At 43.4% G+C, this 27,602-nt stretch overlaps 1 protein-coding gene across 2 annotated transcripts; it reads left to right on the top strand.

Moving 5' to 3' along the window:
• The first annotated feature begins 172 nt into the window (after window positions 1–172).
• Window positions 173–27,602, top strand: gprs (speckle type BTB/POZ protein). 2 transcript variants are annotated; one of them, XM_055076234.2, is made up of 8 exons: window positions 173–910; window positions 1,674–2,004; window positions 2,369–2,522; window positions 5,699–5,810; window positions 10,234–10,391; window positions 11,862–11,993; window positions 12,520–12,773; window positions 21,952–27,602. In XM_055076234.2, the coding sequence occupies exons 2-8, from the start codon at window positions 1,811–1,813 to the stop codon at window positions 22,106–22,108; spliced, it is 1,161 nt and encodes a 386-aa protein (XP_054932209.1). In that variant the 5' UTR covers window positions 173–910; window positions 1,674–1,810; the 3' UTR covers window positions 22,109–27,602. The 2 variants fall into 2 exon arrangements, with proteins under 2 accessions (XP_054932209.1, XP_050043500.1); XM_050187543.3 differs by having other exon boundaries at window positions 619–910; window positions 21,937–27,602.

Below are 27,602 nucleotides of genomic sequence, written 5' to 3'. Positions count from 1 at the left end.
CTTATAACCACAGAGAAAATTTGGATCGGGCTCGATCGCTATCGCAAGTGCTCCGTGTGACACGGCTTCACAGGCGCACTTTCGATCGTGATCGAGCCCGATCCGGAATTGCGAATGGAATTACTGGACTTCGATTGGCTGCCTTTTGCAGCTTATGCAGATCGAAGGCGCACCGTGTGACACCCGTGTGAGGAAGGGCAAATGAAGTGCCGAGTAAATTAGCAACTCTGCGTGAAGCGGAGCGACGTGCGTCGATGCTCTTGCCTAAAGTTGCGCATCTTCGTGGACTTCCAGCTGACCGTCTGGCATCGTATGCGGATCACTCATACAGGTGCCCGGGATCAGATGAAAGAGAGATGGCTTTCTAGCGCCCGCTTAGTCGTTCAGTGCCGCGTCCGTTTCAGCCATCCACCCAAGTCAAACGCCGTTCAAGTTTCACTTTTATTCTTCTTATTATTTTCTGCCATGAACCGCGCCCCGATTCGGGAGCGGACGCGTCGCCAAGCCGTACCAGCTGGTGCGCGATCTCGCTCGCGCATGGCAGCGCTCATCATCCTGATTTCCACTCGAATCGACATCGAAATGGGCCATCGCGCTCGAGCGTGCGTTGCGGAGAAGCGAGCCGCGACGAGCGCCCGCGGCAGTTGCTTCCGCGCGCTTGAGTCCGTCGGCTAGTGCGCTGTTGCTGCGCGCGCGCGCGCCCATCGATCGATGTGACGTCCTTCTCATCGAGTCGATCGACACTCCCTCCGCCGCCGCGATGGCGACGACTTGTGCCGCGCACTCGTACGACCGCACGAATGACGACGACATGGAGGCAGCCTCCTTCTAGGGGCCCGCCACTACTCGGGACGTCGGCGGCAAGAGAGGGCGACGCCATGCCGTAGCCTCCCAGCTGCTGGACTCCCCGGTGAGTCTCTTGCCGCACGGCGCAATGCCCCGTTGCCGTCGCTTTGGCCGCAGCCCGCGCTCCAGCATCAGGTGGCCGCAGCCGCCGTCGCCGAATGGTCTGTCGCGACCGCGGGCGTGTTGAGAGAACGGCAGCGCGCCCGACGTTCGAACGGCAGTGACAATATGTGCGTGAGTCGACGTGCTGCGGCCAAGCTGAGTTCTGCGGCCCGGGTGCGATAAGAGCGTGGGCCGGGGCCAGGGAGGCTCGAATGGGTTCACTCCCATTGAAACTAGCATACGTAGCATATTGAAGCTCTCTGGCTAGTTACAAAATTCGGTGCTTTTAATTGTTATTATTGCGCTGAAGTGAAATGTTCTCACAGGGGAATTGTTGGGTCTGATGTGTCCATAGGACTCCATAAAGTGCCGTCAGAACATGCCTAGTTGTATGTACCTGGTGCAGGCTTGGACAGCTGTGTTAATGTAAGGGCTTGTTCGTTCAGTAACTATCCATAAACCCGGAACATTTTTCTTTGTTATCCTACCATATTTATATCAAAGTTTCAGATACTGTGAAACAATCATGATGTTTGCGTACCCAAATCAGTTCCTGTGTGGTGAGTGTTGAGCGATATTATTTGTACTTAGTCTCATCTTTGTGCATTAGGTCACCTCCTTAGGGAAAAAAATGCACCGAAATGTTCTGTGTGTCCATGCTTTTACGTATATTTCCAATTGTGCATTCGTGTGCTTACATGAGCTCCGTTTTTCTTTCTTTTCAGAGCACCTTCTGTACCCTAGTAGAATTACCTTAGTCAAAAACCCTCTCCTACCTTTAGTAAAGTGGCAAGGAAGAAAGGATATCAAGGAAGATCTTAAAGGCAGACAGAAGGGATTGGCTCTTAACGTGCTTGCTAGCATGAGTGGAATGGCAGAAGACCTTGCGGCTTCCGAAGAAGAGCCCGACTACTCGGTCTTTGAAAACAAAACCGGGCTGGCTGAAGACATGAAGTTTCTGGCAAGCATGCCTGAACTTTGCGATGTAACTTTTCTCGTGGGAGACACGAGAGAGCCCGTCTGTGCCGTCAAGGCCGTGCTGGCCGCACGGAGCAGGTAACCACGCAACACTCTTCGACAAAAGCTGCAGTGGTTGAAGGCTTGCGTGACAAGCATTCTTGCTACTGTGGCTTTCCTTGACTGCTGTTTTTGTTTTTCTTTTTTTTTTGTCTCAGGCTTTGTTTCTTTTCTTCTTTCTTTTTTTTTTCATTCTCTTGTGCCATGCGTTGCGCATTGCCCCAGGCCTTGACAATCATTGGTCTGGGAACAACCAAAAACAAACCATTATTCACCCTCCCTTGCCGTCTAGTTTACAGACCTAGGGGGCACTGGTCGGCATTTTCTGTTCATTGAAAAACATAGCAGCCACCCTTTGCTTTCGCCAACAGTGACTGTGCATATTCTTTCCTCCTCATTTTAGGGTATTCCACAAAATGCTGTACGGTGGCTTCCAAGGAGTTCCAAATCGTGACCGCGATGCTTCGTCGAAAAAACGAGATCTGAACAAGGAGACAAAATTGAAATTGTTCTTGAAGAGAAGCAGTGAGCCAATGCTGAACATACAGTTTCCTCAGGTAAGTATTCCACTCCCTTGGTCACTGGAAGGTGTCGCCATGCCACCAGCTTAACCAACCCTCTCTCTCTCTCTCTCTCTCTCTCTTTTTTACTACTGTTCCAGAATAGATGTTTGTAGCACTGGTAGAGAATGTGTAGCCTGTATTGCTTATTGCTGCTGTGGGCAAACACATGTTTCTTTTTATTTCACTGCAAATAGTATGTTTAGAAAGGAGTACTACCCTATGCGCTCACATAAGGGCCACACTTGTTTTTTCTCTGTTTTGACGAGGTGTGGCCCTTGCATGGGACTGAACCTCTTGTACAAAATTGTGCTCACCCCAGACGTAGCAGTGCATCAGAGGTCAACACGCAGCTCTCGCCATTTAATAGTGGCACATGAAAATTTGCAGCACAAGAGAATTCGCCGATGCGCATGTGTAGCATCGTGGCACCGGACACAGTTGTGTATCTGTTGGAATTCGTTTTTTTCCCAATTTGGGCTGCCAAGTTAGGTGTGCGGCCCTTATGCGAGTCTATATGGTAATTGTACCCTAATAAGTCTATAGCAGAACTAGCAACATTTATCCAGTTACAATAGCTGAACTGCTTTTCTGACTTCTTTCAGCCAAAGCACAGATCATAGGTTAGGGTTTTGAATGCAGCTGGCACCAGACGACTTCTGTACCAAAAAGTGGGTAACTTTTGTAATGCTTGTTTTGTGAAATAATTCAGAACATAAATTCGATGGAAGTTTTGTTAACTCAATGACTTGAATTTTAAAAATACGTAATCTTTACCTTGTTAGAGAAGATTCCCCATGGAAAGGGGGAATCTACAACCCGCGGCTGCACCGCAGGGTGCTGCGGCAACGAGCCCACTTGCTGTGGCATGCTGAAGACAACTGTATGCCCTGATTGGTCTCTGTGGCTTACGTAGCTCCAGCTAGATGTACTACTCCAGGCGTGTGGTGAGCCATCGCAAACGTCCGTTTCTGACTGGAACAGGTCGTCTGCTTCCTAGCCATCGTGGTCGAAGCTCGCAATGTTGGGAATCCTTTCAAAGCGAGTCCGGAGTGCGGCATCAATCGCCTAATGCACAGGCATAGTCCAGCATTTCCAGCATGCTGGGCAGCGGCTGGCAAAGTCAATACATCACAACAGCGATGTCAGGATCACCTAAAATTTGCCCCCTGTATATACTGTATTTACTCGCATAATAGTCGCACTCGCGTAATGATCGCACCCTGAACTTGTCACAGCAATATGTCGTGTGCCAAGTCTAGCTAATGATGACCGCGCTTACCATCTGTCAAATGCTACACCGACGACTCTTGCAAAGACATACGAAGCGGTCTGCACACACCCAACATGCTTAAGTAGATGCCCCATTTCATTCCTTTCATCACTTTCAGCACTTCCATGAAAAAAAAAATTTACAACCAAACTTGCCTCGGCTTTATTATTTGTAGGCTTCATAATGGTTTTGGTCAACAACAACAACATAAAGGGTGCCTTTCGATTCTTCTCGTCTGCACTTGTGGGAACGCAACAAATCGTGAGCGGCAACAATAGTGGCCACGTTTACACTAATACGTTAGAAGTGTACCCTATTCATACGCCGACGCTTGTAACGCAGCTAAGATATTCGCCCACCCTTAGCGGAAACATGCCATGTCAGGATAGTAGTGAATACAAATGCCGCAGTTTCCGCAGCGTGCCCGCTATGCGTTTCAATGTCACTGGCAGCTAAGTGCGCCCATCTCTGTTTCTTTCCCCTCAAAGTGGACATGGCTGCGTTATTGTCGCAAACTTGCCAATATTAATGATATTATTCATTACTGATACGGAATAAACTGTTTCAATGCGCGTAATGTACTCGCGAGAAGAAAAATAATCGTGTCGGCGCGTTCAGCTTGCTCCGCCGGCCGCCATTTTTGTTTTGGTGTCCCACACTGACAGCGGCAGCCACCTGCATGTCATCCCGCAGCAAATGCGGGATGAAAAAAGAAAATATTTTTTTTTCGTGGAAAATTTAACCCGCGTAATGATCGCACCCCTTAGTTTGCATCAGTTTTTTTTTTACGAGAAGTGCTGTCATTATGCGAGTAAATACTTTAGTTCAGTGCGTTGAACAGTAGTGCGGCGAGCAGGCACTTTTGTGTTTGGCAAACAAGCAAACTCTGCACACCCACTCACTTCAGAGCACCCCAACTGTAGGCCAGCATGCTGCCAGCCAGCTGAGCTTGCATACAATGCACTCTGGTCTAGCAGCTCTGGTGTGTGATTGCACATCTTCTATTCCTGTGCCAGAAGCACTTGGTGCATGTCCACATTATGCCGGACTATATACGCACCTTTAAGCCGATGTGCGTGCTGCCAACATAGTACTCATGCGAGCGAACATCAAGACAACATTTCGTGCAACCCTCGGAAATTGTGTGATTGTCACAGAAATCAGTGCAGGAAGAAATGTGCTACTTAAACCATTCGGTGCGAAAAAACACAGCTGTGCATCGCTATCTCATAAACTGTAGCACTGCAAAGGAATAAGACTTTTCGGAGACGCCGTCAACTCAACCGTAAGTTTAGAGATAGCCTCCGAGTTTCGCTTGTCGTAGGCACCAAAATTGGAAGCAGTGGCGCCTACGTGAACATTCAAAATTAAATTTGAACTGCACGTCACAGCGACATTCAGTGTGAGCACTGCCCCGCTCCACCATACATAGTCTTCACAGTGCAAGGCATTGAAAAAGCAGCGTGAGCACTGTGAAGGGGATTAAAGGCTATCTTTGATTGTCAATAGCTAGGCTTCCAATCCATGCATTGAAATACCTTTCGCTGAACACTATTTCTCAAAATAGTCTATTTTAACTTCAAATGCATTTCTCAACTTTCATAAAATGTGTTTCAGGGTCCAGGTTTCAGCCTGCTCCTAATGCACACTAGCCCCATGATTTGGCATCTGTGAGTCAAGTTAATGTTTAATGGGCAGTTGTACAAAAGAAAATACATACATGGTGCAGTTAGTTTCTTCTTATTCTTCTTTTCCCTGACACATTCATTCCAGACTTTCTGTGCAGTTCTTGTGCACACCAGAAGTTAGAACAGTTAGAGCTGTACACTATGGATTGAAAGAGGGACAATTTTTGTGCCTCTTAGTGCAACCCTTGTACTGACCATTGGAGTTTTTACAGCCACAGACACACCAGACTCTGATCATAGAGGAGTTTGAGCCTGATGTATTCAGGCAACTCATTGAGTACATACACACTGGCTGTGTTACCTTGCAGGCCAGAACACTCCTGGGTAAGTGCTCTTGGATGGCTCGTGTGCTTGCTTCTATATTGTAATTGGGAACGGGATTGCAAAAATAATTTAGTAGAAGGAATATTAAGTATAATGAGACATTTTGCTGGTCTGGTTGGTTCATTATGCTGTAAAGAAGGCACAATGCAACATAGACAGGGATTGCACTAGTGAATATATGTCCTCTCATTTGACCTTGCCTACCTTGTGCATCTCTTAGTGTGTTATTTATCAGCTTCTGATATTCGTGTTAACTAAAAGTAAAGCAGGAGTAGTCATGCTTTCTTAACTGTGTCAAGGGAATAACTGAACATACCAAAGTTTCCACAGAAAACAGTCGTACTGAGGTCTTGCATGTGAATGTTCTCTGGAACTGTGGAAATCATTGCAAGTTGTTTTCTAATTTGGGGCATTGTGTTTGATACACAGGAACGTGGCCGCATCCACATATGCTCTCTGTTTCCTAATGGGTGTTAAGTGAAGACTGTTTATGCTTGCAGTACTAGTGCTAAATTTGGAAATGTGACTGTGACAACACGCTTACAATACATTTTCAGTTTGATGCCGGCCAGTGTCAGCGTGTCCATTTTTCGCTGTTCTATCTGCTTCCATATAAACTGTGTGCCCTGATGTTACCTATTAAAGCGGATATATCCCAGCTGACATGCTTCAGCCACGGTAGTAATATCGCGAAATAAAGGGCTAACTTGGACCAGTTTCTACATGTCTGAAAAAACTAGTAACAGTGCAAAGAACAGGACATGCAGACTGAGATAGGCGAAGCACTTTGTCTGTCTCAGTCTCCATGTCCCGTTCTTAGCGCTGTTACTCATTTTTTCAGCAATATTATGGTTGTGGCAGCGCAACATGGATGCTCCAGTACCGGGTGACACTACACCATTAGTGTGTCAGTCACAAATGCTTTACAAGCAGTTGCCGCATTATTCAATCAAAGAAAAACTGTAGAACTTACTGATACATACGCCTGGTTTGCACTTCTTGTCGCTTTTACAATAATTAGAATTTCTTGTGCCACTTTAGCATTCTGCACATGTTTCAACATATACATAGTACTCTCCTGAGATTGATCCTGGCGATGTTTTACTTTTTGTGCACATGTTAGTTTTTATATCTGTGGGGCCCTCTGACTAGCAGGGACATGCATTTCAGCACATAGGACATATGCAATGTCATTGTCACAGCATTAGTGTATTGATGCCCACTTTATCAAAAGGTAATCTGTGACATTGCAGCAGCAACCCTGAGCTGTGTGAGCTCGATTTGCACTAAACATCTGTGATGCAGAGTTTCTTGAGAGAAAATTCTTAGACTGATTGAGCCATGCATTGTTAGTTCACATTTCATTCAAGCATATATCACACAGTTTGTTTGGAATCACACAACATACACTGCATTTCATTGAGTCGAACCACCTTGGATACCTACTTCCGCCTCTACTTTTAGGGCATTTGGGCATTCACTCTACATATTGGATATTGGCTGTTTTTATCCAGTGTCATGCAAACTGTTTAAAAAAAACTACCATTTAAAATCACAACAGCTTCAGTGGAAGTAAATGAAAGATGCAGGAGCACCAGTACAAGTAAGGAAGGCATATATTTGTAAAGCAGCACAAGTGTAGACCTAGTATAACTGAGTGCAGTAATAGCAAGCAGTTATTTACAAAACTAATTGTGTAATTTTTTTTTTTTTCATACTGACCTTGGGCTCAATTGAACACGTTTGGACTCGGACTTGTCGAACTGTGAAATTTTAAGTAACTATACACTAAAACTGCTTTTCTAGCATGGAACTTGAGGCATTTTAATTGCATTGATTGTGAACTTACGCACCCTCGTTTTGCTGGGGCAAAATACCTTTCGCACTATCTGCTTTTGTGACAGAAAATTTGTGCATGCTAAATTACAGCAAGAAATCATATTGTGCAAAGTAATTTGGCACAAGGTTGACTTCATACATTAGTCGCAATGTATGAAACAGTTGTCATGTAGAAGGCACTTATTAACCTATTAACTAGAGAATGGCAAACTGAGCGACACATCAGTGTGTTTTCACAACCACACTTAACACACAGCTTCCACAGCATGCCGCTTGCATTTGTGACAAAAACATAGTGCATTACATACTGGAAGGCATACAAGCAGTATGGAATTTGACGTAACATTAACTTCATTTTTTTATGTAGCGGTTTCACTATATTAAGAAGTTATTCTATGGAAAGCTCAATTCAAAGATCACTTCACTATGAAAAAGCACACAGAGTGATACATTTCTGCGACTACGCTACTTGAGTAGCTTCTTCAACATTGCTTGCCATCTATGAATCAAGTACAGTGAAACCTTGTTAAACCATAGTTGGCTGAAGCTCGGAAAAAGTATGTACTAAACGGTACTACTGCTTAACCGAAATAGCATGATATCACCCACTTACCTGTCAAAAACGGAACTCAGAGAGAGTGCGATGAAAGGGCAAGAAAATGCACTATTTATTCACTTCACATGACAAAAGCCTTTTCGTTTGATGCCGTGGTGAACTAGCAGCGACGACAGCGGCCTGTCGTCAGCTCAATCATGATTGACTCATTTACGCAAGATGCGTGAGGCCACCAATCTCAATCGAGAATTCCGATCCGGATCGGGCTTGATCGCGATCGAAAGTGTGTGACACCGGTATTACTGAAGCTGCGAGCCAGCATTTCAGCCAGCTCCCTCTTTTCGGCAAACACTCGCATGGCAGATTCCTCGTCGCCGTTGCATATTCTCCAAAGTCGTGGGGCACCTTTTTCATTGTGGGGTGCTGTTCTTGTCACGATGATTGCATTCATGAGGCTGACGTAATGCGTAGCTTCTGCCACTATCGGGCCTGAATCGCCCGTGCTATTTCTTTCCGTGTCCTCCTCATCACTGTCGTTAGGCGACACTTCTGCAACAGAAGCAACGATGGCAAAAAGTCGAACCTCGTAGCCAACATCTCTTCGGGGTCACAGTAGTGCTGCCAAGCAACTTCGCATTCCAAATTCCACACACCACAGTCAACAGTAGAACCCTGTCATGTGCCAGTGCCGAGTTCTTTGTGCCACGTTCGATAGCACGATGTCCAATTTTTCTTCTATGCGGAGCTTCGGCATGATGCTGGTCCTTGTTTGCACAACGTCAAAATGATGTTGATGTTGATGTGGCTTCACGCGCAAACGCACAAGGCGCTTGTAGGCCATTGTTCCAATCTCTGAGGCTTGTTATTTTGACAGGCCGCCCAATGGGAATGACGCACCACTGTGACTGCACAACAAAAAGTGGAAACACTACGTGTTAACTGACACGTATGCAATAAGCTGGTATGGTTTATGCAGACACAAAATGCATTATGTTCAATGGCCGCCAAGTCGGGGATCTGACCTCACTACTTTTAAAACGAAACTACTGTTTAAGCGAGTATGGTTTAACGAGGTTTTACTGTAGTATACAGGGTGTCCCACGTAACTTGAACCAAGAATTTAAAAATGAAAGGCGCATCAGAAGCAAATTGAACCCCACACATACTATTCGCAGTAGCCTATAGTAACTGGGGCAATTTTTTTTCCCCATAACTCACTCATTATCTAAGTTTCATTACCCAACCTTTTCATTATTGGCTGAGAACCTCAAGTATGATACACAGGTTTGTAGAGCAGCTTCAGAAACCACCGATCGAGTTGTTTCCTGTACAATACATCTCACATAGTCCTTTTTTCTGGGTTGCAAAGAAAGCCCACGAAATATGAAAAAAGCCACGTGACGAAGAACTTGCCCAGTGATATCATTCTGCTCTCAAGTGTACATTCAGTGAACAAGATCAGCTCCCATCGGATGACAGCGCAAATGCATGCTGCTGGCCGAGTGCTGCCGAGGAGATAAAGAACACCCTGCCACTTCCCCGTCACCAGTCACGATGCAGCCAACCTTGTTCACCGAATGCACACTTCAGAGCAGCACGATACCACTGCGCAAGCGCTCCTTCACGTGGGTTTTTTCATATTTTGTGGGATTTCTTTGGAACCCGAAAAAAAGAACTGCGTGAGACATATTGTGCAGGAAACAACTCGATCAGTGGCTTCTGAAGGTGCTCTACAAATCTGCGTATCATACTTGCGATCCTCAGTGAATAATTAAAAAGTTGAGTAGTCAAACCTAATTAATTAGTGAGTTATGGTGAAAACAAAAAATTGCCTGAGTTACTATGGGCCAGTACAAATAGTATGTGTTCGGTCCAATTCGCTTCCAACGCGCCTTTCATATTTAAAATCTTGGCTCAAGTTACGTGGGGCACCCTGTATAGGCTGAAGCCAGTTTTGTTCAGTTGAAAGTTTGTGACGCTTCCTCATAGTTACATAGCACAACTGAATGCTTCTTCTCTGTCATTTAGGTTTGATGAATGCTGCCGATTACTATGGACTGGAAGAATTGAGAAAGGGCTGCATGGGCTTTGTCCAATGCTGCATTAGCGTTGACACTGTGTGCGCCCTGCTGGCGTCAGCAGAACGTTACATCCAGTACAAGTGTACAAAGTCACTTGTCCAGAAGGTATATTAAGTGATCACACTTTCCACACGCAGGGTCCAGTTGAAACATTGCACGCACATTGGGAAACTTTTAAAGTGTTTACAAGCAAAACAGTATACTACTAAAATTACTGTGTCATAGCTTTGTTTCTAGCTATTGCAAGCTTTATATTGCGTCACATTAATGCATGCTAATTAGGATTGTTCTGACTGCTTTTCAACGCCTGCACTAAAGAATGTAGAACCGGGCAACATCGGTGCATGTTCATAATGGTAGCAATGGCACCACAACACAGAAAAGTAGGTAACAGCATATGTTGTCACTTTTTAAAAAGCGAAGCTCTCTTTGCGAACCTCGCCAGGTTTCATGACTGTGGGCACTGCTGCCTGGCTGTTCCCTTGCCAAATAGACCAACCAATCACAGCAGAGCACGTGTGCCGCTGGGTTCCTTGCAGCAGCACCAGCCTTGCAGAGGGTGAAAAAAATATCAAACCAGAAAGCTTGTATTCGTGGCTGCGTGGTAATGAGCAAATGCTTCGTGCAGATAGAATGGATTCAAATTGCACTGCGTGCTTATGCACATCCTGCCTCTGAAACCATGATGCGTAAGGCATCCATCATACTCACTAGTAGTCAACAACTATGCTTAACAAAAAACCCAGTATAATTTATGTGTGCCCACACAGGCGTGCAGGCATACGTGTGTGTGTGTGTGTCTGCGTGTGTGCTTGTACTCATATTCGACTCTTTATGCACACTCGCACAAAGCTTCACTGTATATAGATTCCAACTCGTTCAATCTGCTGCATTCTTTTTCTTTTTTGCATTTACTTTCTTTTTTTTTTCTTGTCCTGGTCATATTGTGCTACTCCAGTCATGGACAGCTCCATAGATTTAAGTGTGGTAGGAATGATGAAAAGAAGGGAACACCCATGCAGGCTTGGCAAGGGCAGCATTTGATTGCTGGAAATTCCGCTCATACGAGGAACACATACGAGATTCGTTGCTTATTTGTGAGATTTCGTTAAAAGGCGAACTGTAACAAAATTTCATGCTTCATAAAGAAATCTAGTTTCAGATAGTGTAGATATAGGATGCCCCCCTTGCACAATTTTAAGTACAAATGGATGCATCTTAAATAGCTCACAATAATAGGCATTTTTGATGGCAAAACTTCAAAAACCACTACACCATTACTGCTCGCCAGAAATGAACCGGAAAGTATCGAGGACTGGTGAGGCACCTCTCTCCGCATGACCTCAGATATCGGGTAGCACCCAGGAGTCGTCAAAAATCTTAGAGGCTGGGCTAGCATTTCATATGCACTAGCATTTCATAGCACTGCTTAAGTGCTGCTTAAATTTAATTTAGACTATTACCAGTTATGCATCTTTGCCAAGATTGATTCAATGATACATATTGTACCCAGAAAGTTATTCTTTTTGTTGTTCTTTTATTGCAGAAAGCCTGAAGGTATTTCTTTTGTTCCAGGTGCTTGAATTTGTTGACAACCATGGCAATGAGGTATTGAGCCTTGGCTCCTTTGCCCTGCTGCCAGAGCATGTTGTGAGGCTCATATTGGCACGTGAGGAACTCACAGCAGATGAGCTCACCAAATTTCAGGTGTGTTAACTCTGTTTGCTTCCATCTCCCTCTCTCTCTCTCTTTAGACATCTGAACTGTGTCAGTTTCAGGAAGAGCATCGGCCATTTCTTGCGATGTTTGTGCTATAGTCCATGTGAAATGTGCTATAAATGCTGAGGAGCATTCACACTCATACATATATTGTCAAAGCAAAAAAAAAGTGATATGCAGCAATTTTCAGCTGTAATTAGTACCTTACACACTGCAGTACATTAAGCATAATTTCTGTAGTACTTCTTTAGCCAGGGAATAAAAAATAGGTCTATTGTAAATTGGTTGGTAGGGAAGTGTGTGTGCGTGTGTGTGTTCTCTTGGTAAGAATTGCTTCCTGCTGTTTTAACAAACACAAAGAAGGAGCCTGTCCAAGCTTCAACTATTGACTCAACTATTTTTTCATGCAATCTTATGCAGTAATCATGCATAAATGAAGTAATGCAATCCAGTCCAGTCAAATTTGCTCACTTCTACCTTTCGGTGGGGTTCAAAAAACAAAAAAACGGAACAGGCTGCTGTGCACTGGAGCAAGCGGTACTGTGACACCATGCCGGAGGCGGAGCTCCGGGAGGTGATGGGCAACTTTCTTGAGTGCATCGAGTTCTACAAGATTCCGGCGGGTGTGATCATGCGGGAGGTGCACCCACTGGGCGTGGTGCCAGACCACGTCATAATGAATGCACTCGCCTTCCAGGCAGATCCCTCCAGCGTCGACATGAACAAGATCAGCTCGCCCAACCGCTTCCGTCGATCCACCATATTCAGGTGCGTACGCTTATTTGTCTCACTGGGCACCATGTGGCTGGCATGCTGCAATTTATCTATATTTATTTAAAAATACCCTACAGATAAGATGTGCAATGCATGAAAGGTATACTACATACTAGTAATCATGAGTGAAAACCACTAATGTAAACAACATAAATAATGTAAGTGTGGTATCTTCAGCAGACATAAAAGCAAACAGTTAACATGACCAGCAAGTATATTAGTAAAAATTTGCTTAGCATTCTTATAGTGAGTTACAAGCATAATCAAGCTTGGTAAGGATACCTTCTTGCACTGAATTATGCACATGACGTGGCCCGGAAAGCACTGCTTTCCTTAAGACCAGTGTTTGTGACCAGTCTTCAGGGTAATTTTAAAATGGCCAACATTTTTTTTTATGCAAAGCTTTAAGACCAACTCTAATAAAACTTCACATAGCATAAAGTGCCTTGTTTCAGGTAATGTATATCTAGAGCAGCCTCTGTGCAAAATGTCCCATTTCAAATGCAGATGGATGCATCACGAACAGCTCACAAAAGTAGACATTTTTCATGTCAAAACTAAAAACAGAAAAAGAAAGGAAGAAAGACATGCCACCATTACTGCTTGCTGAAAATAATACCAGAACATTGAGGACCAATGTGACCTCCAAGATGAGGTGGTGCCAGTAGCTGAAGATCTCGGAGGCTATGTGCTGGATTTGCATCACGTAACATACACTAACCACCATGTGCATGCATTGTCTGCTTAGGTGCTATTTAAAGACTGTTAATAAGAAAATTAGACATTTTCCAGCCATGCAGCTTTGCCAAGGTTGCTTCAACATTGTACCATACTACTCATTTATAACCATTTTAGCCACATTGGGTTTCCAATTTTACCTGAAGTTGAAATTCGGCTGCAGTTGGTCTTTAAGGTGACCTAATGTGGGCTGATTGTTTTTAAAGACTCTCTATTTATAAGATGCAGTTTCTAGTAGCATAAATGAATTTGCGGGCTCAGAATGCTACATAAAAGCCTGATCAATGCCCCTCTGCGGCAGACTTGCATGTTTTGTAGAAGCTACCTGTTTACAGTCCTATGTGTACAGTAGAGCAGATACCTCCAAGTACAATTGTCATAAATTTGTTTTAAAGGTGCCTGTTTAATAGGAATAAACTGTAAAGACATTACCAATATTGGACAGTTGTAAAAAGTGAACCAAAGACCTATTTCATTGTAGCAGGTCGCTGACATTTGTGGTTGCTACAAATTTAAATGAATACAGCTTCTGTTGACCTGTGTGTATAGACATTGGCAAAAGATATGAAATTTATATGTAGCATTCTGGCAGACTTCATTGCAGCTAGGCCATGCCTGCCAACACAACTTACAGTAAAGCAATCGTATCTGACCGACAGGGAAGCTGTTCAATTGTGGTCTAGCATTAAGGTTGACCACTCAAAGCTAGTTTCATGCAGTGTAATTACTATAGGAAAAGAAGAGCTATGTTGGACCTAAAAAAGAGGAGATGCGCTGGATGTTATAGATATTAGATGCTAATTTACAGCTCTGGCTGGCTGCACACTTTCACATTAGCTGCACCGCACCATTGTACTGCAAGCACTCTCACACTTGTGCATTTGGCTTCTGTTGTCTGCTGGTGTGCAGCATAACCTGGTTGATATGGTCCTATTTCATACGATTACCCACTGCCAACTCTTGCGATTGAGAACAAAAAAAGAAAAAAAATGACTCAATACGGATAGCTTCTTCTTTACTGGTTAAAATATTCCCAGAAAACACTATCTTTCAATACCAACTTCCAGTATATCACCAAACTGCGATCATATGATGCACTTTCCACCCACTAGATTCCATGTGAACAAGAAAAGCCACGAGGCATGTGCAATTTAGAGTCAGCTCGCATTTATGGTCATCACGCATCACATTCACAGCTATTGCCACCAACCCTATTGCGATAAGCATGTTCACCTATCTGTCTCGCAACGTATGTGAATTAGTGCCGATGGAAGTATTGCACGCTTTTGATAGGCAATAACCGAAATGCTACTGTTGCTTTCTGCTGGCGGCATGAAGTGAGCGTCATGTTTCGCTCTGATGGCATCACATTCCAGCATTGCACATAGATTTCGCTTTGGTTTCTCTTTGCTGTCTCAAAACACCAAGCAATAGGAAAACAACAAAGGGCGTCTTTGACCGCCCAGGCACCAAACACTCGACATGTTGGTGTCTCGTGCCTGAATGATTCTTGCTGAGTGGGCACGTAAACACTTCCCGCCAAAATTTTCCACCTGAAGCAGCTTCTGATCAGGACAAATTTGGGGAGTGCAAGCACAAGCTTGTTGAAGCCGCAAAAATGGCAGTGCACCTCTCCTGCCACTCAGGCCCAACCAGCTTGGCACAATGCTTCGAATTATAGAGATGACAGCTAGAGTTGAGTCTGCCATATTTTTTAGTGACTTCAGCTCATACGTTTTCCCGGTTAGTATGTTTCTGGTCACATCTTTTTTTTTTCGAAACGTATGAACGAGGTTCTGCTGTATTTATCCTCAGGGCACATCACCTAGCTCAGGCTGACTGATAACATTTGTTGCAATGGCCCAGTATATTCTACTAGCAGATCAGAAATGTCTGCAGCTTCTCCTAGAGTAACACATCAGATTTGCGGTAAACACCAGTCGGTATGTCAGTAGGTCTCCCTAGTGATTTAAGCAATGTGTGACCCGTTATTATATTGAAACCTGAAAGATCGAGATGACTGGCATTTAGTGATTGAGCCAATCCCTAAACTCCACTTTCGCGCTTAGTTTTGAGCAGTAGAAATGATTTCCCTGTGCATGTATACATTACATACCCATTACCACATTCCTAACAGCATTTAGCCTATCTTGCACACATAGCATATATAGCCTTTCTGTCGCACGCTGCATTCCCAACAGCACACTTTTGAAATTACCTTACTCATTGCACAGATCTGCTAAGTTGATGCATAAGTTTGTGCCTGAATTCCTTTTTTCCTCTCTCTCACACTATGACAGAATAATTTATTCTATCACAAATACACACAGAATCATTCAACTTCTTATTCCATTCAAATTTTCACAATGCTCTCCTAATGTACTGAGAGTTTTTTGATATCGCTGCTAGTTTATGCTTCACACCACAAAAGTCATCAAGGAAATTTTGGAGCCCTTCTCCATTGTTAAAAGCTCTTCCAGTGGTGCACTTAACAGAGACCAAAGAAGTGGTTATCTGAAGGGACAGAATCTAGTGACTAAGCTAGTTGGGAAGAAAATTCCCTGTTCTAGTCCTCTATGTCTGACTTGGGCATTTCTGCACAGTGAGAACATGCATTCTCATGTTGAAGAGTGACACTGCGGCACTGATTTGGGCAGTTCTCTTCGCTGGCTTCCTCTGCATGGAAGAATTGCTCACATTGCAGAGCAACTTTGATTCTCTTATTTCCTTTGTGTATTTCACAGTGAATGTCTTCCCATTGTGCTATGTCTATACTAACCTGAATAAAAAACTTTGCTAATGGTACATATTTATGCAGCAAGTCAATACAGTGCTTCTAATGGCACACAGTCTTACTTTTTATGAAAAGCTGATATAATGCAGTTGGCCATTTTCTTTTATTTCTGCCTGGCAAGGGCAGAGATGAGTCTTCATGCCTAATATTGCTTTCTTTTTGGCATCAACTACTTTCTTTGCACTAGATCTGAACACTGAAAGCTTATGATTAAAAACAAAGCTTTCGATAAAACTCAATAAAATGTCTAAGTGATAAGAAAGCTACATGAACGACAATGGAGCTTTGACGGTCTATTGTTTGAAGGAACTCAGAAGCATTTGGCTGGTTGTCAATATGTGGAGTGCCATACATGAATGCCTTAATAAAAATTAATCCGCAGGTGCGGCAATGGCCAGAGTCACCATTGCACTATCTGCTGCCCTACCACAGCATACTTGCACTATCATGACATGAGTTTTGCTCTTTTGCCCTCATTCATTTAACCCCCTAAATGTTTTATTATTTTGACCAAAAGTGACCCCTTCTCTTTCTTCTTTTTGGCTTATTTTCACACTTCATCGAAAACCCTTCTAAAGCATTTTCAACCAATTTGCTTCATGTTTTAAGCGTAAAAACCTCATTTTACTTCACTATGCAATATACAGGGTGTCCCAGCTAACATTAGCCAGAGTTTAAAAGTATGTGAATGCCACGTAGCTGGACAGGTAATGTTGCAAAGTGCCTTGAGCAGCCAGTCACACAGCAATTTTGCGTGCATTTGCGGGCTTCTTTCGCACTCAGAAAAACACTCTTATGTAGCACGTATTGAGCAAGAGAAAGCTGTATCAGGAGTTTTTCATTTCGCTCTACAATATTCTCATTGAAACTTTTCATATAATTATAATATTCAAGAATGTGATTAATTAAGACTAATTATCTGATTAGGCAGAATGAAAAATATAATTTGAGTATCTCCAAGCGATGGCAAACAACTTTACCTTGGTTCTGCCCAGCTAGGTGGCATTCACATATTTTTAAGCTGGCTAAAGTTAGCTCGGACACCCTGTATATGTATACGGGGTGCACGATCGGGGTGTCCGAAACTACCGATCGAGTTATTTCCTTTACAATACATCTCACGTTGTCCTTTTTTCTGGCTTGCGAAGAAAGCCCGCGAAATATGAAAAAATCCACGTGACAGAGTGCTTGCACAGTCATATCGTGCTGCTCTCAAGCGTGCGTTCGGTGAACAAGGTCGGCTCCCATTGGATGACGGCAAAAATGCATGCTGCTGGCCGAGCACTGCCGATGAGTTAAAGAATGCCTGCCGCTTCCTCATCGCCAGTCATGATGCAGCCGACCTTGTTCACCGAACGCTTGCTTGAGAACAGCACAATACCACTGCGCAAATGCTCCGTCACATGGCTTTTTTCATATTTCTTGGGCTTTCTTTACAACCCGGAATAAAGGACTACGTGTAACGTATCGTAAAGGAAACAACTCGATCGGTGGTTTCTGAAGGTACTCCACAAATTTGCACATCATACTTGAGGTCCTCGGCCAATAATTAAAAAGTTGGGTAACTAAACTTAATTAGTTAGCGAGTTATGGGGAGAACAAAAAATTGTCTGAGTTACTATAGGCTGTTACATATAGTATACGTTCGGTTCAATTTGCTTCCGACGCTTATTTCATTTTTAAATTCTTGACTCAAGTTATGTGGGACACACTGTATATATGGTAGACACCATTGTTCCAAATTTGCGAATAGGTGCAAAATGTGCGCAGTTCCAAGAAACCCGGTGTTTGGGCACTGACAGTGCTGCCACTTATGTTGTAGAACTCAAAGACAGAATCAATACAGCCTTTGAGGCACTGAAGAATGCTGACATACATGTAGTAAAAGAAAAAAGTGCGGAATAACTACAGATTTCGAACACTGGCACTGCCGCCGTCTGTGTAGTAGAAGAAAAACTAGCTGAGCATGCTGAATTCGTCCAAATCGCATTGAAGATGGGATTAATGCCGTTGACGGGCTGGGCTCATCTAAGGCAACATTAACCAGGATTACATTGACGAGCTGAGCTCATCCAGAATGGTTAAGGGGTTAAAGGGACACCAATGATCAACATTAACATAATTCTACCTTGCCTGGTCGAGTGTTCTTTCAAATATTTTGTAAACACACACAAAAGAAAGGATGTGTTATTAGATGAGAAAACCACAACTCCTTGTCAGCACAACAACAGCAATGTTGCCTTACTTTGCCATAATTAGGCCATATCTGTGCAATTGAAGGTTAAAAAAGTTGATAAGTTGAATTTTTTATTACTTTGGAATGCAGTGTACTATTTTAGCTCTAAGCAAACCCAAAGCACACGCTGCTGTAATTCATGATGCCGTAGGGAGCCGGGGCACAAACTTCAAGGGTGTCGCTCACCACATTTCTCTAGCTTTCATATTTTTCCTGGCTTACCAGAGCTCTACTCTCTGTAAGAACAACTGACATATCCAGTTTTACAGTCAGTGTCAGATTTTTGCGGACTCCCTAGGGGCCGCGAAAACGTTTGTCCGAAAAATCAGGCAGCCTGAAAAAATGAATGCATGCCTTTTACTGCCCTCAACGGTTCAAATCGCCACAAATATGTCAGAATAATTTTCAAGGCCTGCTACTTATTAGGTATCGTACACTTATCAGGCGTGTCGCTGCTCATGCTTTGGCAGGATACGGCGGGTGCACACGTGTGTAATTAAGGAATGCGTGCTGTGACCCGCGACATGTGCCTCCGTCCCACTCTTAATGTGCTTCACCGCAATACTTTGAGTTTACTTCACCTCATAACATTTCTGTATTGAGGCGAAGCTGACTTTCAGAAACCGGAATTGTGCAACGCGTCGTGCCTTCCGAGCTTCGAAGCCATTGGCAAGGATTACAAAGGTAGTGTCATCGTCATTGTTGACAGCGGCGAATTCTTTTAATCAAAAACACGGCGCCGAACAGCAAGAAGCTTAGTAGCGAACGTCGAAGCAGGTAGGCCTAGCATTGCCGCGGTAGTGGTGGCTACAGCTGCCAGTGGATGTGCATGCGAGAGCGCCTGTTCGAAGCGGAGACATAATCAAAATGGCGATGGTGGTGGCTTCGATAATGCTGTTTCGGTCCTGCGGTCATGGCAAAAATCCCAGAAAATCGGGTGGAGAAGAGTTTATGCGTCAGAAATTTCAGACGTTCTAATACTTTGACTCAATGGGGTGTGTTGCGGTGCTGCGAAGGCATCCGAGTTAACGGGCGTCTGGAAAATTGGCTGACTGTATTTACCATTTCTGTTTAATGTTTCTTTAAACCTGCCTTCCAAAGTAAAGAATAGGTCATGTACGCGACACAAAGCTCGTCTCCCTGCAGTGCAGGTATGCATGAGCTGTGTAGGTGCAGCATACCAAAGGTGCTCATTGTTGTGTCTGCACATTGGTTTCCACAGCGTGCATTTGCAGCACTCCACAGATTATTGGCCATGCTTACCTGTGTACCCTCTAACAGTGAGTGACGATGTACAGCCAGGTGCAGTATAAGCTGCAACGCCATGCATGTGTTCAAAAAGGCCTCAAAACTGCACAGCAGTACCAGCATTGCGAAGTAGGGCAATATTGTAGCGGTTTGCTTTCCAAACCATTGCAAGACCATGCCCCAGGTTTACACATTCATAATATACACGGTGCACTGATGACAATGTTTGCGTCTGAGACCACTTATATTACTGGTGCAAGAATGCGCTGTCATGCGGATTTTTAAAAAATATATGTTCGCAACATTTGTTTTCTTTTCTTTTTCCCCGGAAATAAGGACCACACATGACCTAGGTCAGTATATACTCTGTTAGTGGTTACATCTCGACTTATTTTGCAACCTTTGCATGCCACCTTATTGAATAAGTAAGGTAATAAATGTTAGTTCCTCTTAGTTCCTCAAAATATTAGTTGCTTGTTCTCAACTAGAAAAAAGGAAACTCTACTAGCATTAACATAAGCCTGTCAACATAATGTGGTCAGTGTTCATGGAAAGCCCTCATTTAGTTATTTCTTGACCACAGTTTCTTGGCACATTTGGTATGTAATTTAATGGAGGTTTCTGAGAAACCTGTACGGGTTTCCTTTGCAACTTCATGCTACAGTCGGGTGGATGATAGTTTTTCCCTGTATTGAATTTTACTGGTCTTGTGAGCTTCCACAGAACTGACTTGCCATAACCTATGTGTACTGCAACGTCAAATAAGGAACACCTTTGCTTCATATGCTTGTATTTCACTCATATTGACCTTTACCAGGCTGCTCCAAAACGTGTATTTACTGCTTCGAAATGGACAGTTCATGCTCCAGACCTGCTCCAATGTGCTAAATTTTGCTGCTTCCAGAGCTACTCCAAAACTTCCTTCACTGCTTCCATCCCCGAGTAATTGTAATGGTGTTCTCGAATGATTTGTTTGTTGGCGCCGCCGTGCAGTCTTGGGGCCCTTTTGAACATGGGCACCGTTTTGCAGATCATATTGCACGCGACTGTGCATGCCTTGAACAACAATCGAACACATGCCTGGCAGTATTGTCTATGCCTTCTACTGATACCCCCGAGTGTCATTGGCGAGGTTATGCGTGGCAAGTGCCGTGACTTGGGCACTTTTCATGTACATATGTTCGAAAAAAATGTCACATCATTCATGCTACACCTTACGTTGTTGGCATCACCATATTACGGATGCATTATGAGCACCAGCGACACAGTACAGTCACTGTCATACTTGGCTGGAACATTTCTCAAGCACCTTTTCGCATTTACTGCAGAGTGTGCCTGAGATTTCTGATTTTTAGGCACTTTAATGTGCTAGCTTAATGTGTCTTCCTTCTAAAGCACTCGGAATTTACCCCTTACAGCCCATTTCTGTTATTAAGCCACTATGAATGTGTCTTCGTGGTTCGGGTCAAACGGCTGTTGTACATTTCATCCAAGCATAGAAGTGGCACACTCTGAGCCGTAACAGTTGTGACATGTGGTCTTACTAATAGCATTGGCAATTGTTATCAGAAGTGCAGACAGTAGTGCCAGCCATGTGTTCGCACATTGCTGCAAACATATGCAAGGTCTGTACATTCGTTGCGGCAAATATGCATTCAGAGAAACATAGGCCGTGGCTTGTCCATGTCCCTCTTAGCACTATATATTTGGGCTTGGATGCTGTAGTTGTAGCGATAACTGTATTCTTTAGCAAACAGCACGAATAATGGGACACAGAAAAGAGGCACACAACACCGCGCCTGTGTCATGTGCCTCTTTTCTGTGTCCCGTTATTCACGCTATTTGCTAAAGAATGTGTTGTACCAACAAGCCCGGCTAGCCACTATTCTGAAGTCAATAACTGTAGTTTCACACCATTTCACGCTGTGCTAGCTAGCAGTAGGAAGTAGTCACAGAACCACGAGTACGTTCTGTGAAGGTGAGTGCACCCACTATTTAGTCTCCAAATATTGTTAGTGTTGCTGTCAACTGCAATCTCTCCTGCACCATGCACCTGCTGTTCGTGTACGACCACGTGCATGGCACCTGCACCAAGGGTGTTTGTTGAAAGGCGAAAATGGGGTCGGGGTTGCGGAGTGCAGCGTGTCGCCCCTCAGGTCGATGTCGATAGCCGACCCGTCTCCCGCGAAGCCACCTGAAAGCGACAACCAGATCAACGCTGAGGTGGACAAGGCTCAAACCAAGACCAGAGGCCGCAGCAAGAGCACTTTCTCCCGGCCTTACCGCCGCAGCAAGACCCTGGCCGAGAGCTAAGGGCCATCTCCCAGCAGAGGAGTGTCTCCCTCTCCCTTCTCCCTCACTTGACTCACCACCGTGCACATTCATGCTTGGCACTGTCATGGTCTCGCAGGATTGCTCAGAACTTGATGGGTCACGTAGAGTCTTGAGCAGTGCCTTGCCGCTTGTTCCTTACAGGCACACTGCCCTCTCACCAGTGTCAGACTCTGCAAGCCAAGTTTGCTAGTGGTAGCCAAAATGATAGTGGGCCCACTGCCATTGAATACTTTCCCTTCTGTCTCCTGGTGATCCAGCTGCTAACTCTTGACTACACCTAGTCGTAGGCAGCTTGCGCTAGTGGCCCACCTAGTGGTCAATTTATGATTACAGGAAAGCCAAGTGTTCTGAGTAATACACATTATCTTAAATTTGAAAGCACTCTTTCAGGTACATATTTGGTGCTCTTAAAAAAGCTGTGTCAAACGTGTCTTACTCAGATTCTCTGGATTTTGACTTTCTAGCCATAACTGTAGGCTAAACCTATGCTAAGTATAGTGTAACAAAGTATCCACTGCTCCAGCTAATTCTCATGTGCCCGTTCTGACTTTATTTTTTATTTTCGCTTGGAGAGAATACAGAATGCATTGTAATAGTATATTTGGAAATCTATTAACAACGAAATATTTTCATTCTCTTAAGGCCTTAATCGCATGTACAGGGTGCTGTGATACATGGGTATGGCTCATTCAGAGCACTTCATGACTTACCCAGCAGGGCACGCTGCTTCTTTGACGAATTTGGATCAAGCATCAGTATGACAGAAGGGAATCAGAAACTAGTGAATTTGGTGCACTCAAGCAGAGAGAACAGTAACAAAGTTAACACATGGGTGCCTCACAGTTGTTGCTTTAGTGTGACATCACCTTTGCGTGCTCTACACACAGTTTTGCATCAGTGAGCAAGATACTGCGTGAGAAGACAGCAATGCCCAAAGCTTGTTTCCGTGCACATGATGAGGAAATGTGAGCTGAGGTCAAAGAAGTGAAAATGTTACACCAGAGCTGTCTTGTCATCCACTGTGGCGGGGAACTGGTTCACTATGTCCCACAATGGCTGGCACTTGGGGGACAGGGAGCGAGGAGCTCCTGCCTCTTTTTGGGAAATGTGTAATCGTTGCATTTGACAGAAATCGCACTCATGAATCCTCAATGTGGGGACACCCATATAATCTGCCATATGGGCATACTGAAGTTTCCTTAAAGTAACAGAAGGGAACTTTCATCGTCACCGCCGTTACATTTTTCTTTTAGCTTACATGATCTCCTAACATTTCATCACAAACCACTTCAGTTCGGGAGGCTTTCGTTGCCTGCGTATTTGTGGCCATTAATGAACACAATACAGTGCCACATTATTTTTATGCAAAAGAATGCATTCAGTAGCTGTCTCTTGCAGAAGAACAGATTCTGGCAGCACAAATTCTGCATTTCATTAAGTACAATAGTTTTTGTTATGTTGCTGGCAATATTTCACAGCACTACAAGTGCTTTCTGCTTGCAACTGAGCATTTGATGTTACTACGAAACACTTTGTGGTGTACCCTTTTTGCCAGAAAGCCGAAGTTTTGAACCCTCTTGTAAAAACAGATGATAGCATGTCCCTCCTATCATCATTTTCGTTAGGGTTCCATAAAAGCACAACATGGCTGGCAGCCATGGCATTAGTGGCACGTATTTATATTTGTAAATTTGCATTTGCATTCACAGTGGAATGTGCATTTTTCTGCCTAAGTAGACTAAGGGCATAGAATTAAGGCCAAACTTAGCCAGCTGTCAATTTTAGCGTTTGGAATGTCACATGAAACTTTCCTTGACTGTTAGCTGTTCTAAAGATTCTCTCCACTAACCATTTATATGCCCACTCAATAAATTAGTGTTCAAAACAACCGAGTGGCTTGTGTGGGCTATGTATCACATTAAGAAGTCAAGGCATCTTTCTTATAGGGCTGTCTTCCTCCATGTTGTTTCCTGGGATGTTGTAGTTTGCTGTTGCTGCTGCTTACATAGCTCTGCTATGCATCACCAGGTCATTAACAGTTTGTGTTGTGTACCCCTTCCAACGTAGCAGACTCTGCGTTTGTTGGAAGTTAACTGTAAAGAGAGTGTGACTATGTCTGCCATCTTACTGAAGTTCAAGCCCTACAGCGTCTACTTATAAAAAGGCTTAGTGGGGTGCCATCTCGCATGCTTAGAAAGCTCTGCCAAACTGAAAAAGATTGTGACAGTTATTGTTAAATACAAAAAATTTTACTGCAGAATCATGTATGCTGAATGATGATTTCCAGGCAGTAAATGAGTGTACTTTCATTTAGGTGCATGTTAAAGAACCCAAGGAGGTCAAGATTAATCCAGAAGCATTCATTACAGTGTCTCCCGTGAACAAGTGTGCGGTTTCGGAACGTTCAACCCCATAGCTTAATCTTATATAATATATTCTGCCTCGATAGTGAAAAAGTGCATTGTATTGGGAGCAGCAGACAGAGACTTCTGTAATTTAAAATGCGGAAATCAGTGCAGCAGAATTAGGTTTCTTTCCCAGCCAAGAGAGTTAGTTACCTGTAGTGGCAACCAACGTTGGCAAAGTGAGTGTGATGTCACTTATATATAAACATAGCAGTAATAAATAGACTGTTAAGTGAGCTGTTCACTTCGTTTCAAGCACTGTAATTACTTCTAGAAATATTTAGGCGACAGTTAACCAACAAAGGGAAGAGAATATGCATAGGGCAGTTACTTGGCTCCTGCCAAATAAAAGTGTTATGACGGGCAATGCAAGAACGGTAGGACCCATTTTGTTTCCATTCTCTGTTATTGACACATGAAGAGTTTATACTGCGGAGCTTATATATATATATAAAACTTTTTGGGCAGCATTTTTCAACTCTAGCATTATCAGAAAGCAGAGAATGTTTGTTGGATTAGCTATTTCTACAATGTGGAAGCCATTGATAATAGAACTGATTTAATCACTAGTAATTATAGAGCTTTTAAAACCCTTGAAAACTGACCTATAACTTTACTCTTATTTGCAGCTGATATACTATCTGTTGCAAAAGTTCTACTGACTGAAGCACTCATTGCTAAACAGGACTTAAGCCCGTGAAAACTCTGTGGTCACCAGGTTGTAGAGGTACCAAGGATTGATAAAAACCTTTTGAAAGCGGAGTGTAGAAATGTAAGGTTATTGAAATGTTTAAGCTGCTGTGGGCCTCTGTACCCAACAAGCATATCAATGTTAGCAAGGTGCAGTGCCGTCACTTGACTTCATGTCCAGTCTGATTGTGAGTGCTTTGGCCTGGTAACTTTTGCGACAGGTAGTACATATCATTCGTGTTTAACTGTGCACATTGCTTTGTAATGTTCCTACTCAGAAGTAGATTGCATTTGTGCAGTTTCATGGCTTATTAATTAATTATTTGTAAATGTATGCACTTAAAACACACTCTAAGGTATTGACCTGCATGCAGTGCTATTATCATTGGTCAAAATGTGACTGACAGTCATGTCACTATAGCACTGTTAGTATTAGCAAGGGCAAATTTTGTTTAGCATATTAGAACTTCCCATAAGGCAGCCAGAAATCAATCTATGTAAAATACAGAGTTTGTTGCCAGGAAAGCTATATTGGGCACAGTCTTTTGTTCAGTGGATTTGGCATTTTCCACAGTGACAAGACATTGCTCTGCAGTTATTGTCAGTGCAGTCCGTGAAATATATGTTCCGTAACGCTTCACTGGGCCTCTATGTGTGTCCCTCTATATTAGTGGTGTACGGCATCGTCTGCATGTTTTCCCACATTTCCACTGATATTGTTGATAACCCACTGTGTTGAAGCTAAAAATGTCGGAGGTTTATATGTTCCGGCACAGAAACTCACCCATTTCTAAAGACAAAGATTGCTCAATGTTCACCATACACATTCCACAGCATGTCACCATTTGAAGAGCATGTGAAAAGCCATTGTTGATCAGTGTGCCCTGTGCCCCACGAAGTAAGATGCTTGGAACGTTCTAGCATTAATCATCACTCGTATAGTAGTTGTACATCAACAGCAAACACTGCAGCAAGTATTGCAGCCACATTGAGAACAAACCCTATAGTTTCGGAAGAAAAAAAATCTATTTTTAAGTCTGTTATACCTCAAATACATATAATATATCCAGGTTTGTCATTCAGAGAAAATATGCATATATATAATATATACATACATATAATTTATACTTGTTGTAGTTCATTGCCTTAATCGGAAGCTCTTCAATATGCTGTGATACAGTAATGTCCTGCAGTGTTTGGTATGTCTGCAGATGCGTTATCACTGACTAGTTTTACAGAAAGAAATACTATTTAAAAGCAAACAGAAATATAGTTGAGGTGTCTTCCTGCCAGCATCAAGTGTTCAGCCCTCATTCTTCGTTCCTGTAGAATACATGTGTGCGATCGTTCATGCTACTCTGTTGTGGCTGTCATTTAAGTAGCTCTGTTAGTTTGGCGAGCTGCTGAAGCAGTTCACGCAGACAAGGACTCAAAAGTGATAAACAGTAGTTGCATTAGAAATGCCCCCGTTAGATGTCTTTGCACTTTAACATAGCAGTTGCCCTTGTTGACAGCACAGCTGGAAAACAGAAACCAGAAAGGCAGCACTTGCTTCTACTTTCTTGCCATGAGCGTTTAAGCATCTCGTTCACTTATAATGGATATTTGGCAGCAAGAATATTAACCGAGAATTCTTTGTGCATCATGGTTAAAGCCAGCCAAATTGAATTCTGGGGTTTTATGTGCCAAAACCACGATTTGATGATGAGGCACGATAAAACTAACCCTAGCTTAATGCTTGGCAAAATCGCTGCACTATGTCTGTGGCACATATAAGTCCACTAGGTATTATGAGAGAATTATTTCAAACTGTTTCTGAATATGTATGCACCTTCCTACACCTTGGTTATCACATAAGCCCTCCCTCCACAGCCATTTGCCAGCAAGCAAAATTTTGAGAGGACTGTGAAAAGTGGCAAGGGCAGCTGTTGTCAGATGTTGCATTTGCTGGACTCGGATCTTGTCGAAAAGAGTTTAAAGCTTGTTGCAGAAAAGCACGCTCTGTCATTTGTTGTTAAAATTGTCGTCATGTTATTGCTGTGCTAATGGTTTTACTCCTGGTGGACTGTATTGTGGTGGGACATACCCTGTTCGACCAAGTGCTTGTCAAGTAATGTTATGAGCTGCTGAGCTTTTATAATAAACAGCATAGCAGAATGTAAACGTTACCCGCTAATGTAAAAAGCGCAAGCTCTATGCACATAGAAGCTGTGACAGTGCAGTACATATCTTCATTATTCTGCCCTATGGCCGCATCCTCCACCATTTTTCTCCTGTGTGAGCACACGTTCGTAGTAGCCCAATTGTCGTGGTCTGTCCCTCAGAAATGTATTTTTGTAAACGTGAGGGTAACAATAAAGTGTGTCTATTGAAGTGTC

The sequence above is a fragment of the Dermacentor andersoni genome, chromosome 2 (genome assembly GCF_023375885.2).
Source record: "Dermacentor andersoni chromosome 2, qqDerAnde1_hic_scaffold, whole genome shotgun sequence".
Taxonomy (NCBI): domain Eukaryota; kingdom Metazoa; phylum Arthropoda; class Arachnida; order Ixodida; family Ixodidae; genus Dermacentor; species Dermacentor andersoni.
Note: the sequence above shows the minus strand (reverse complement) of the source record. Positions and strands in the feature narration are given on the sequence as shown.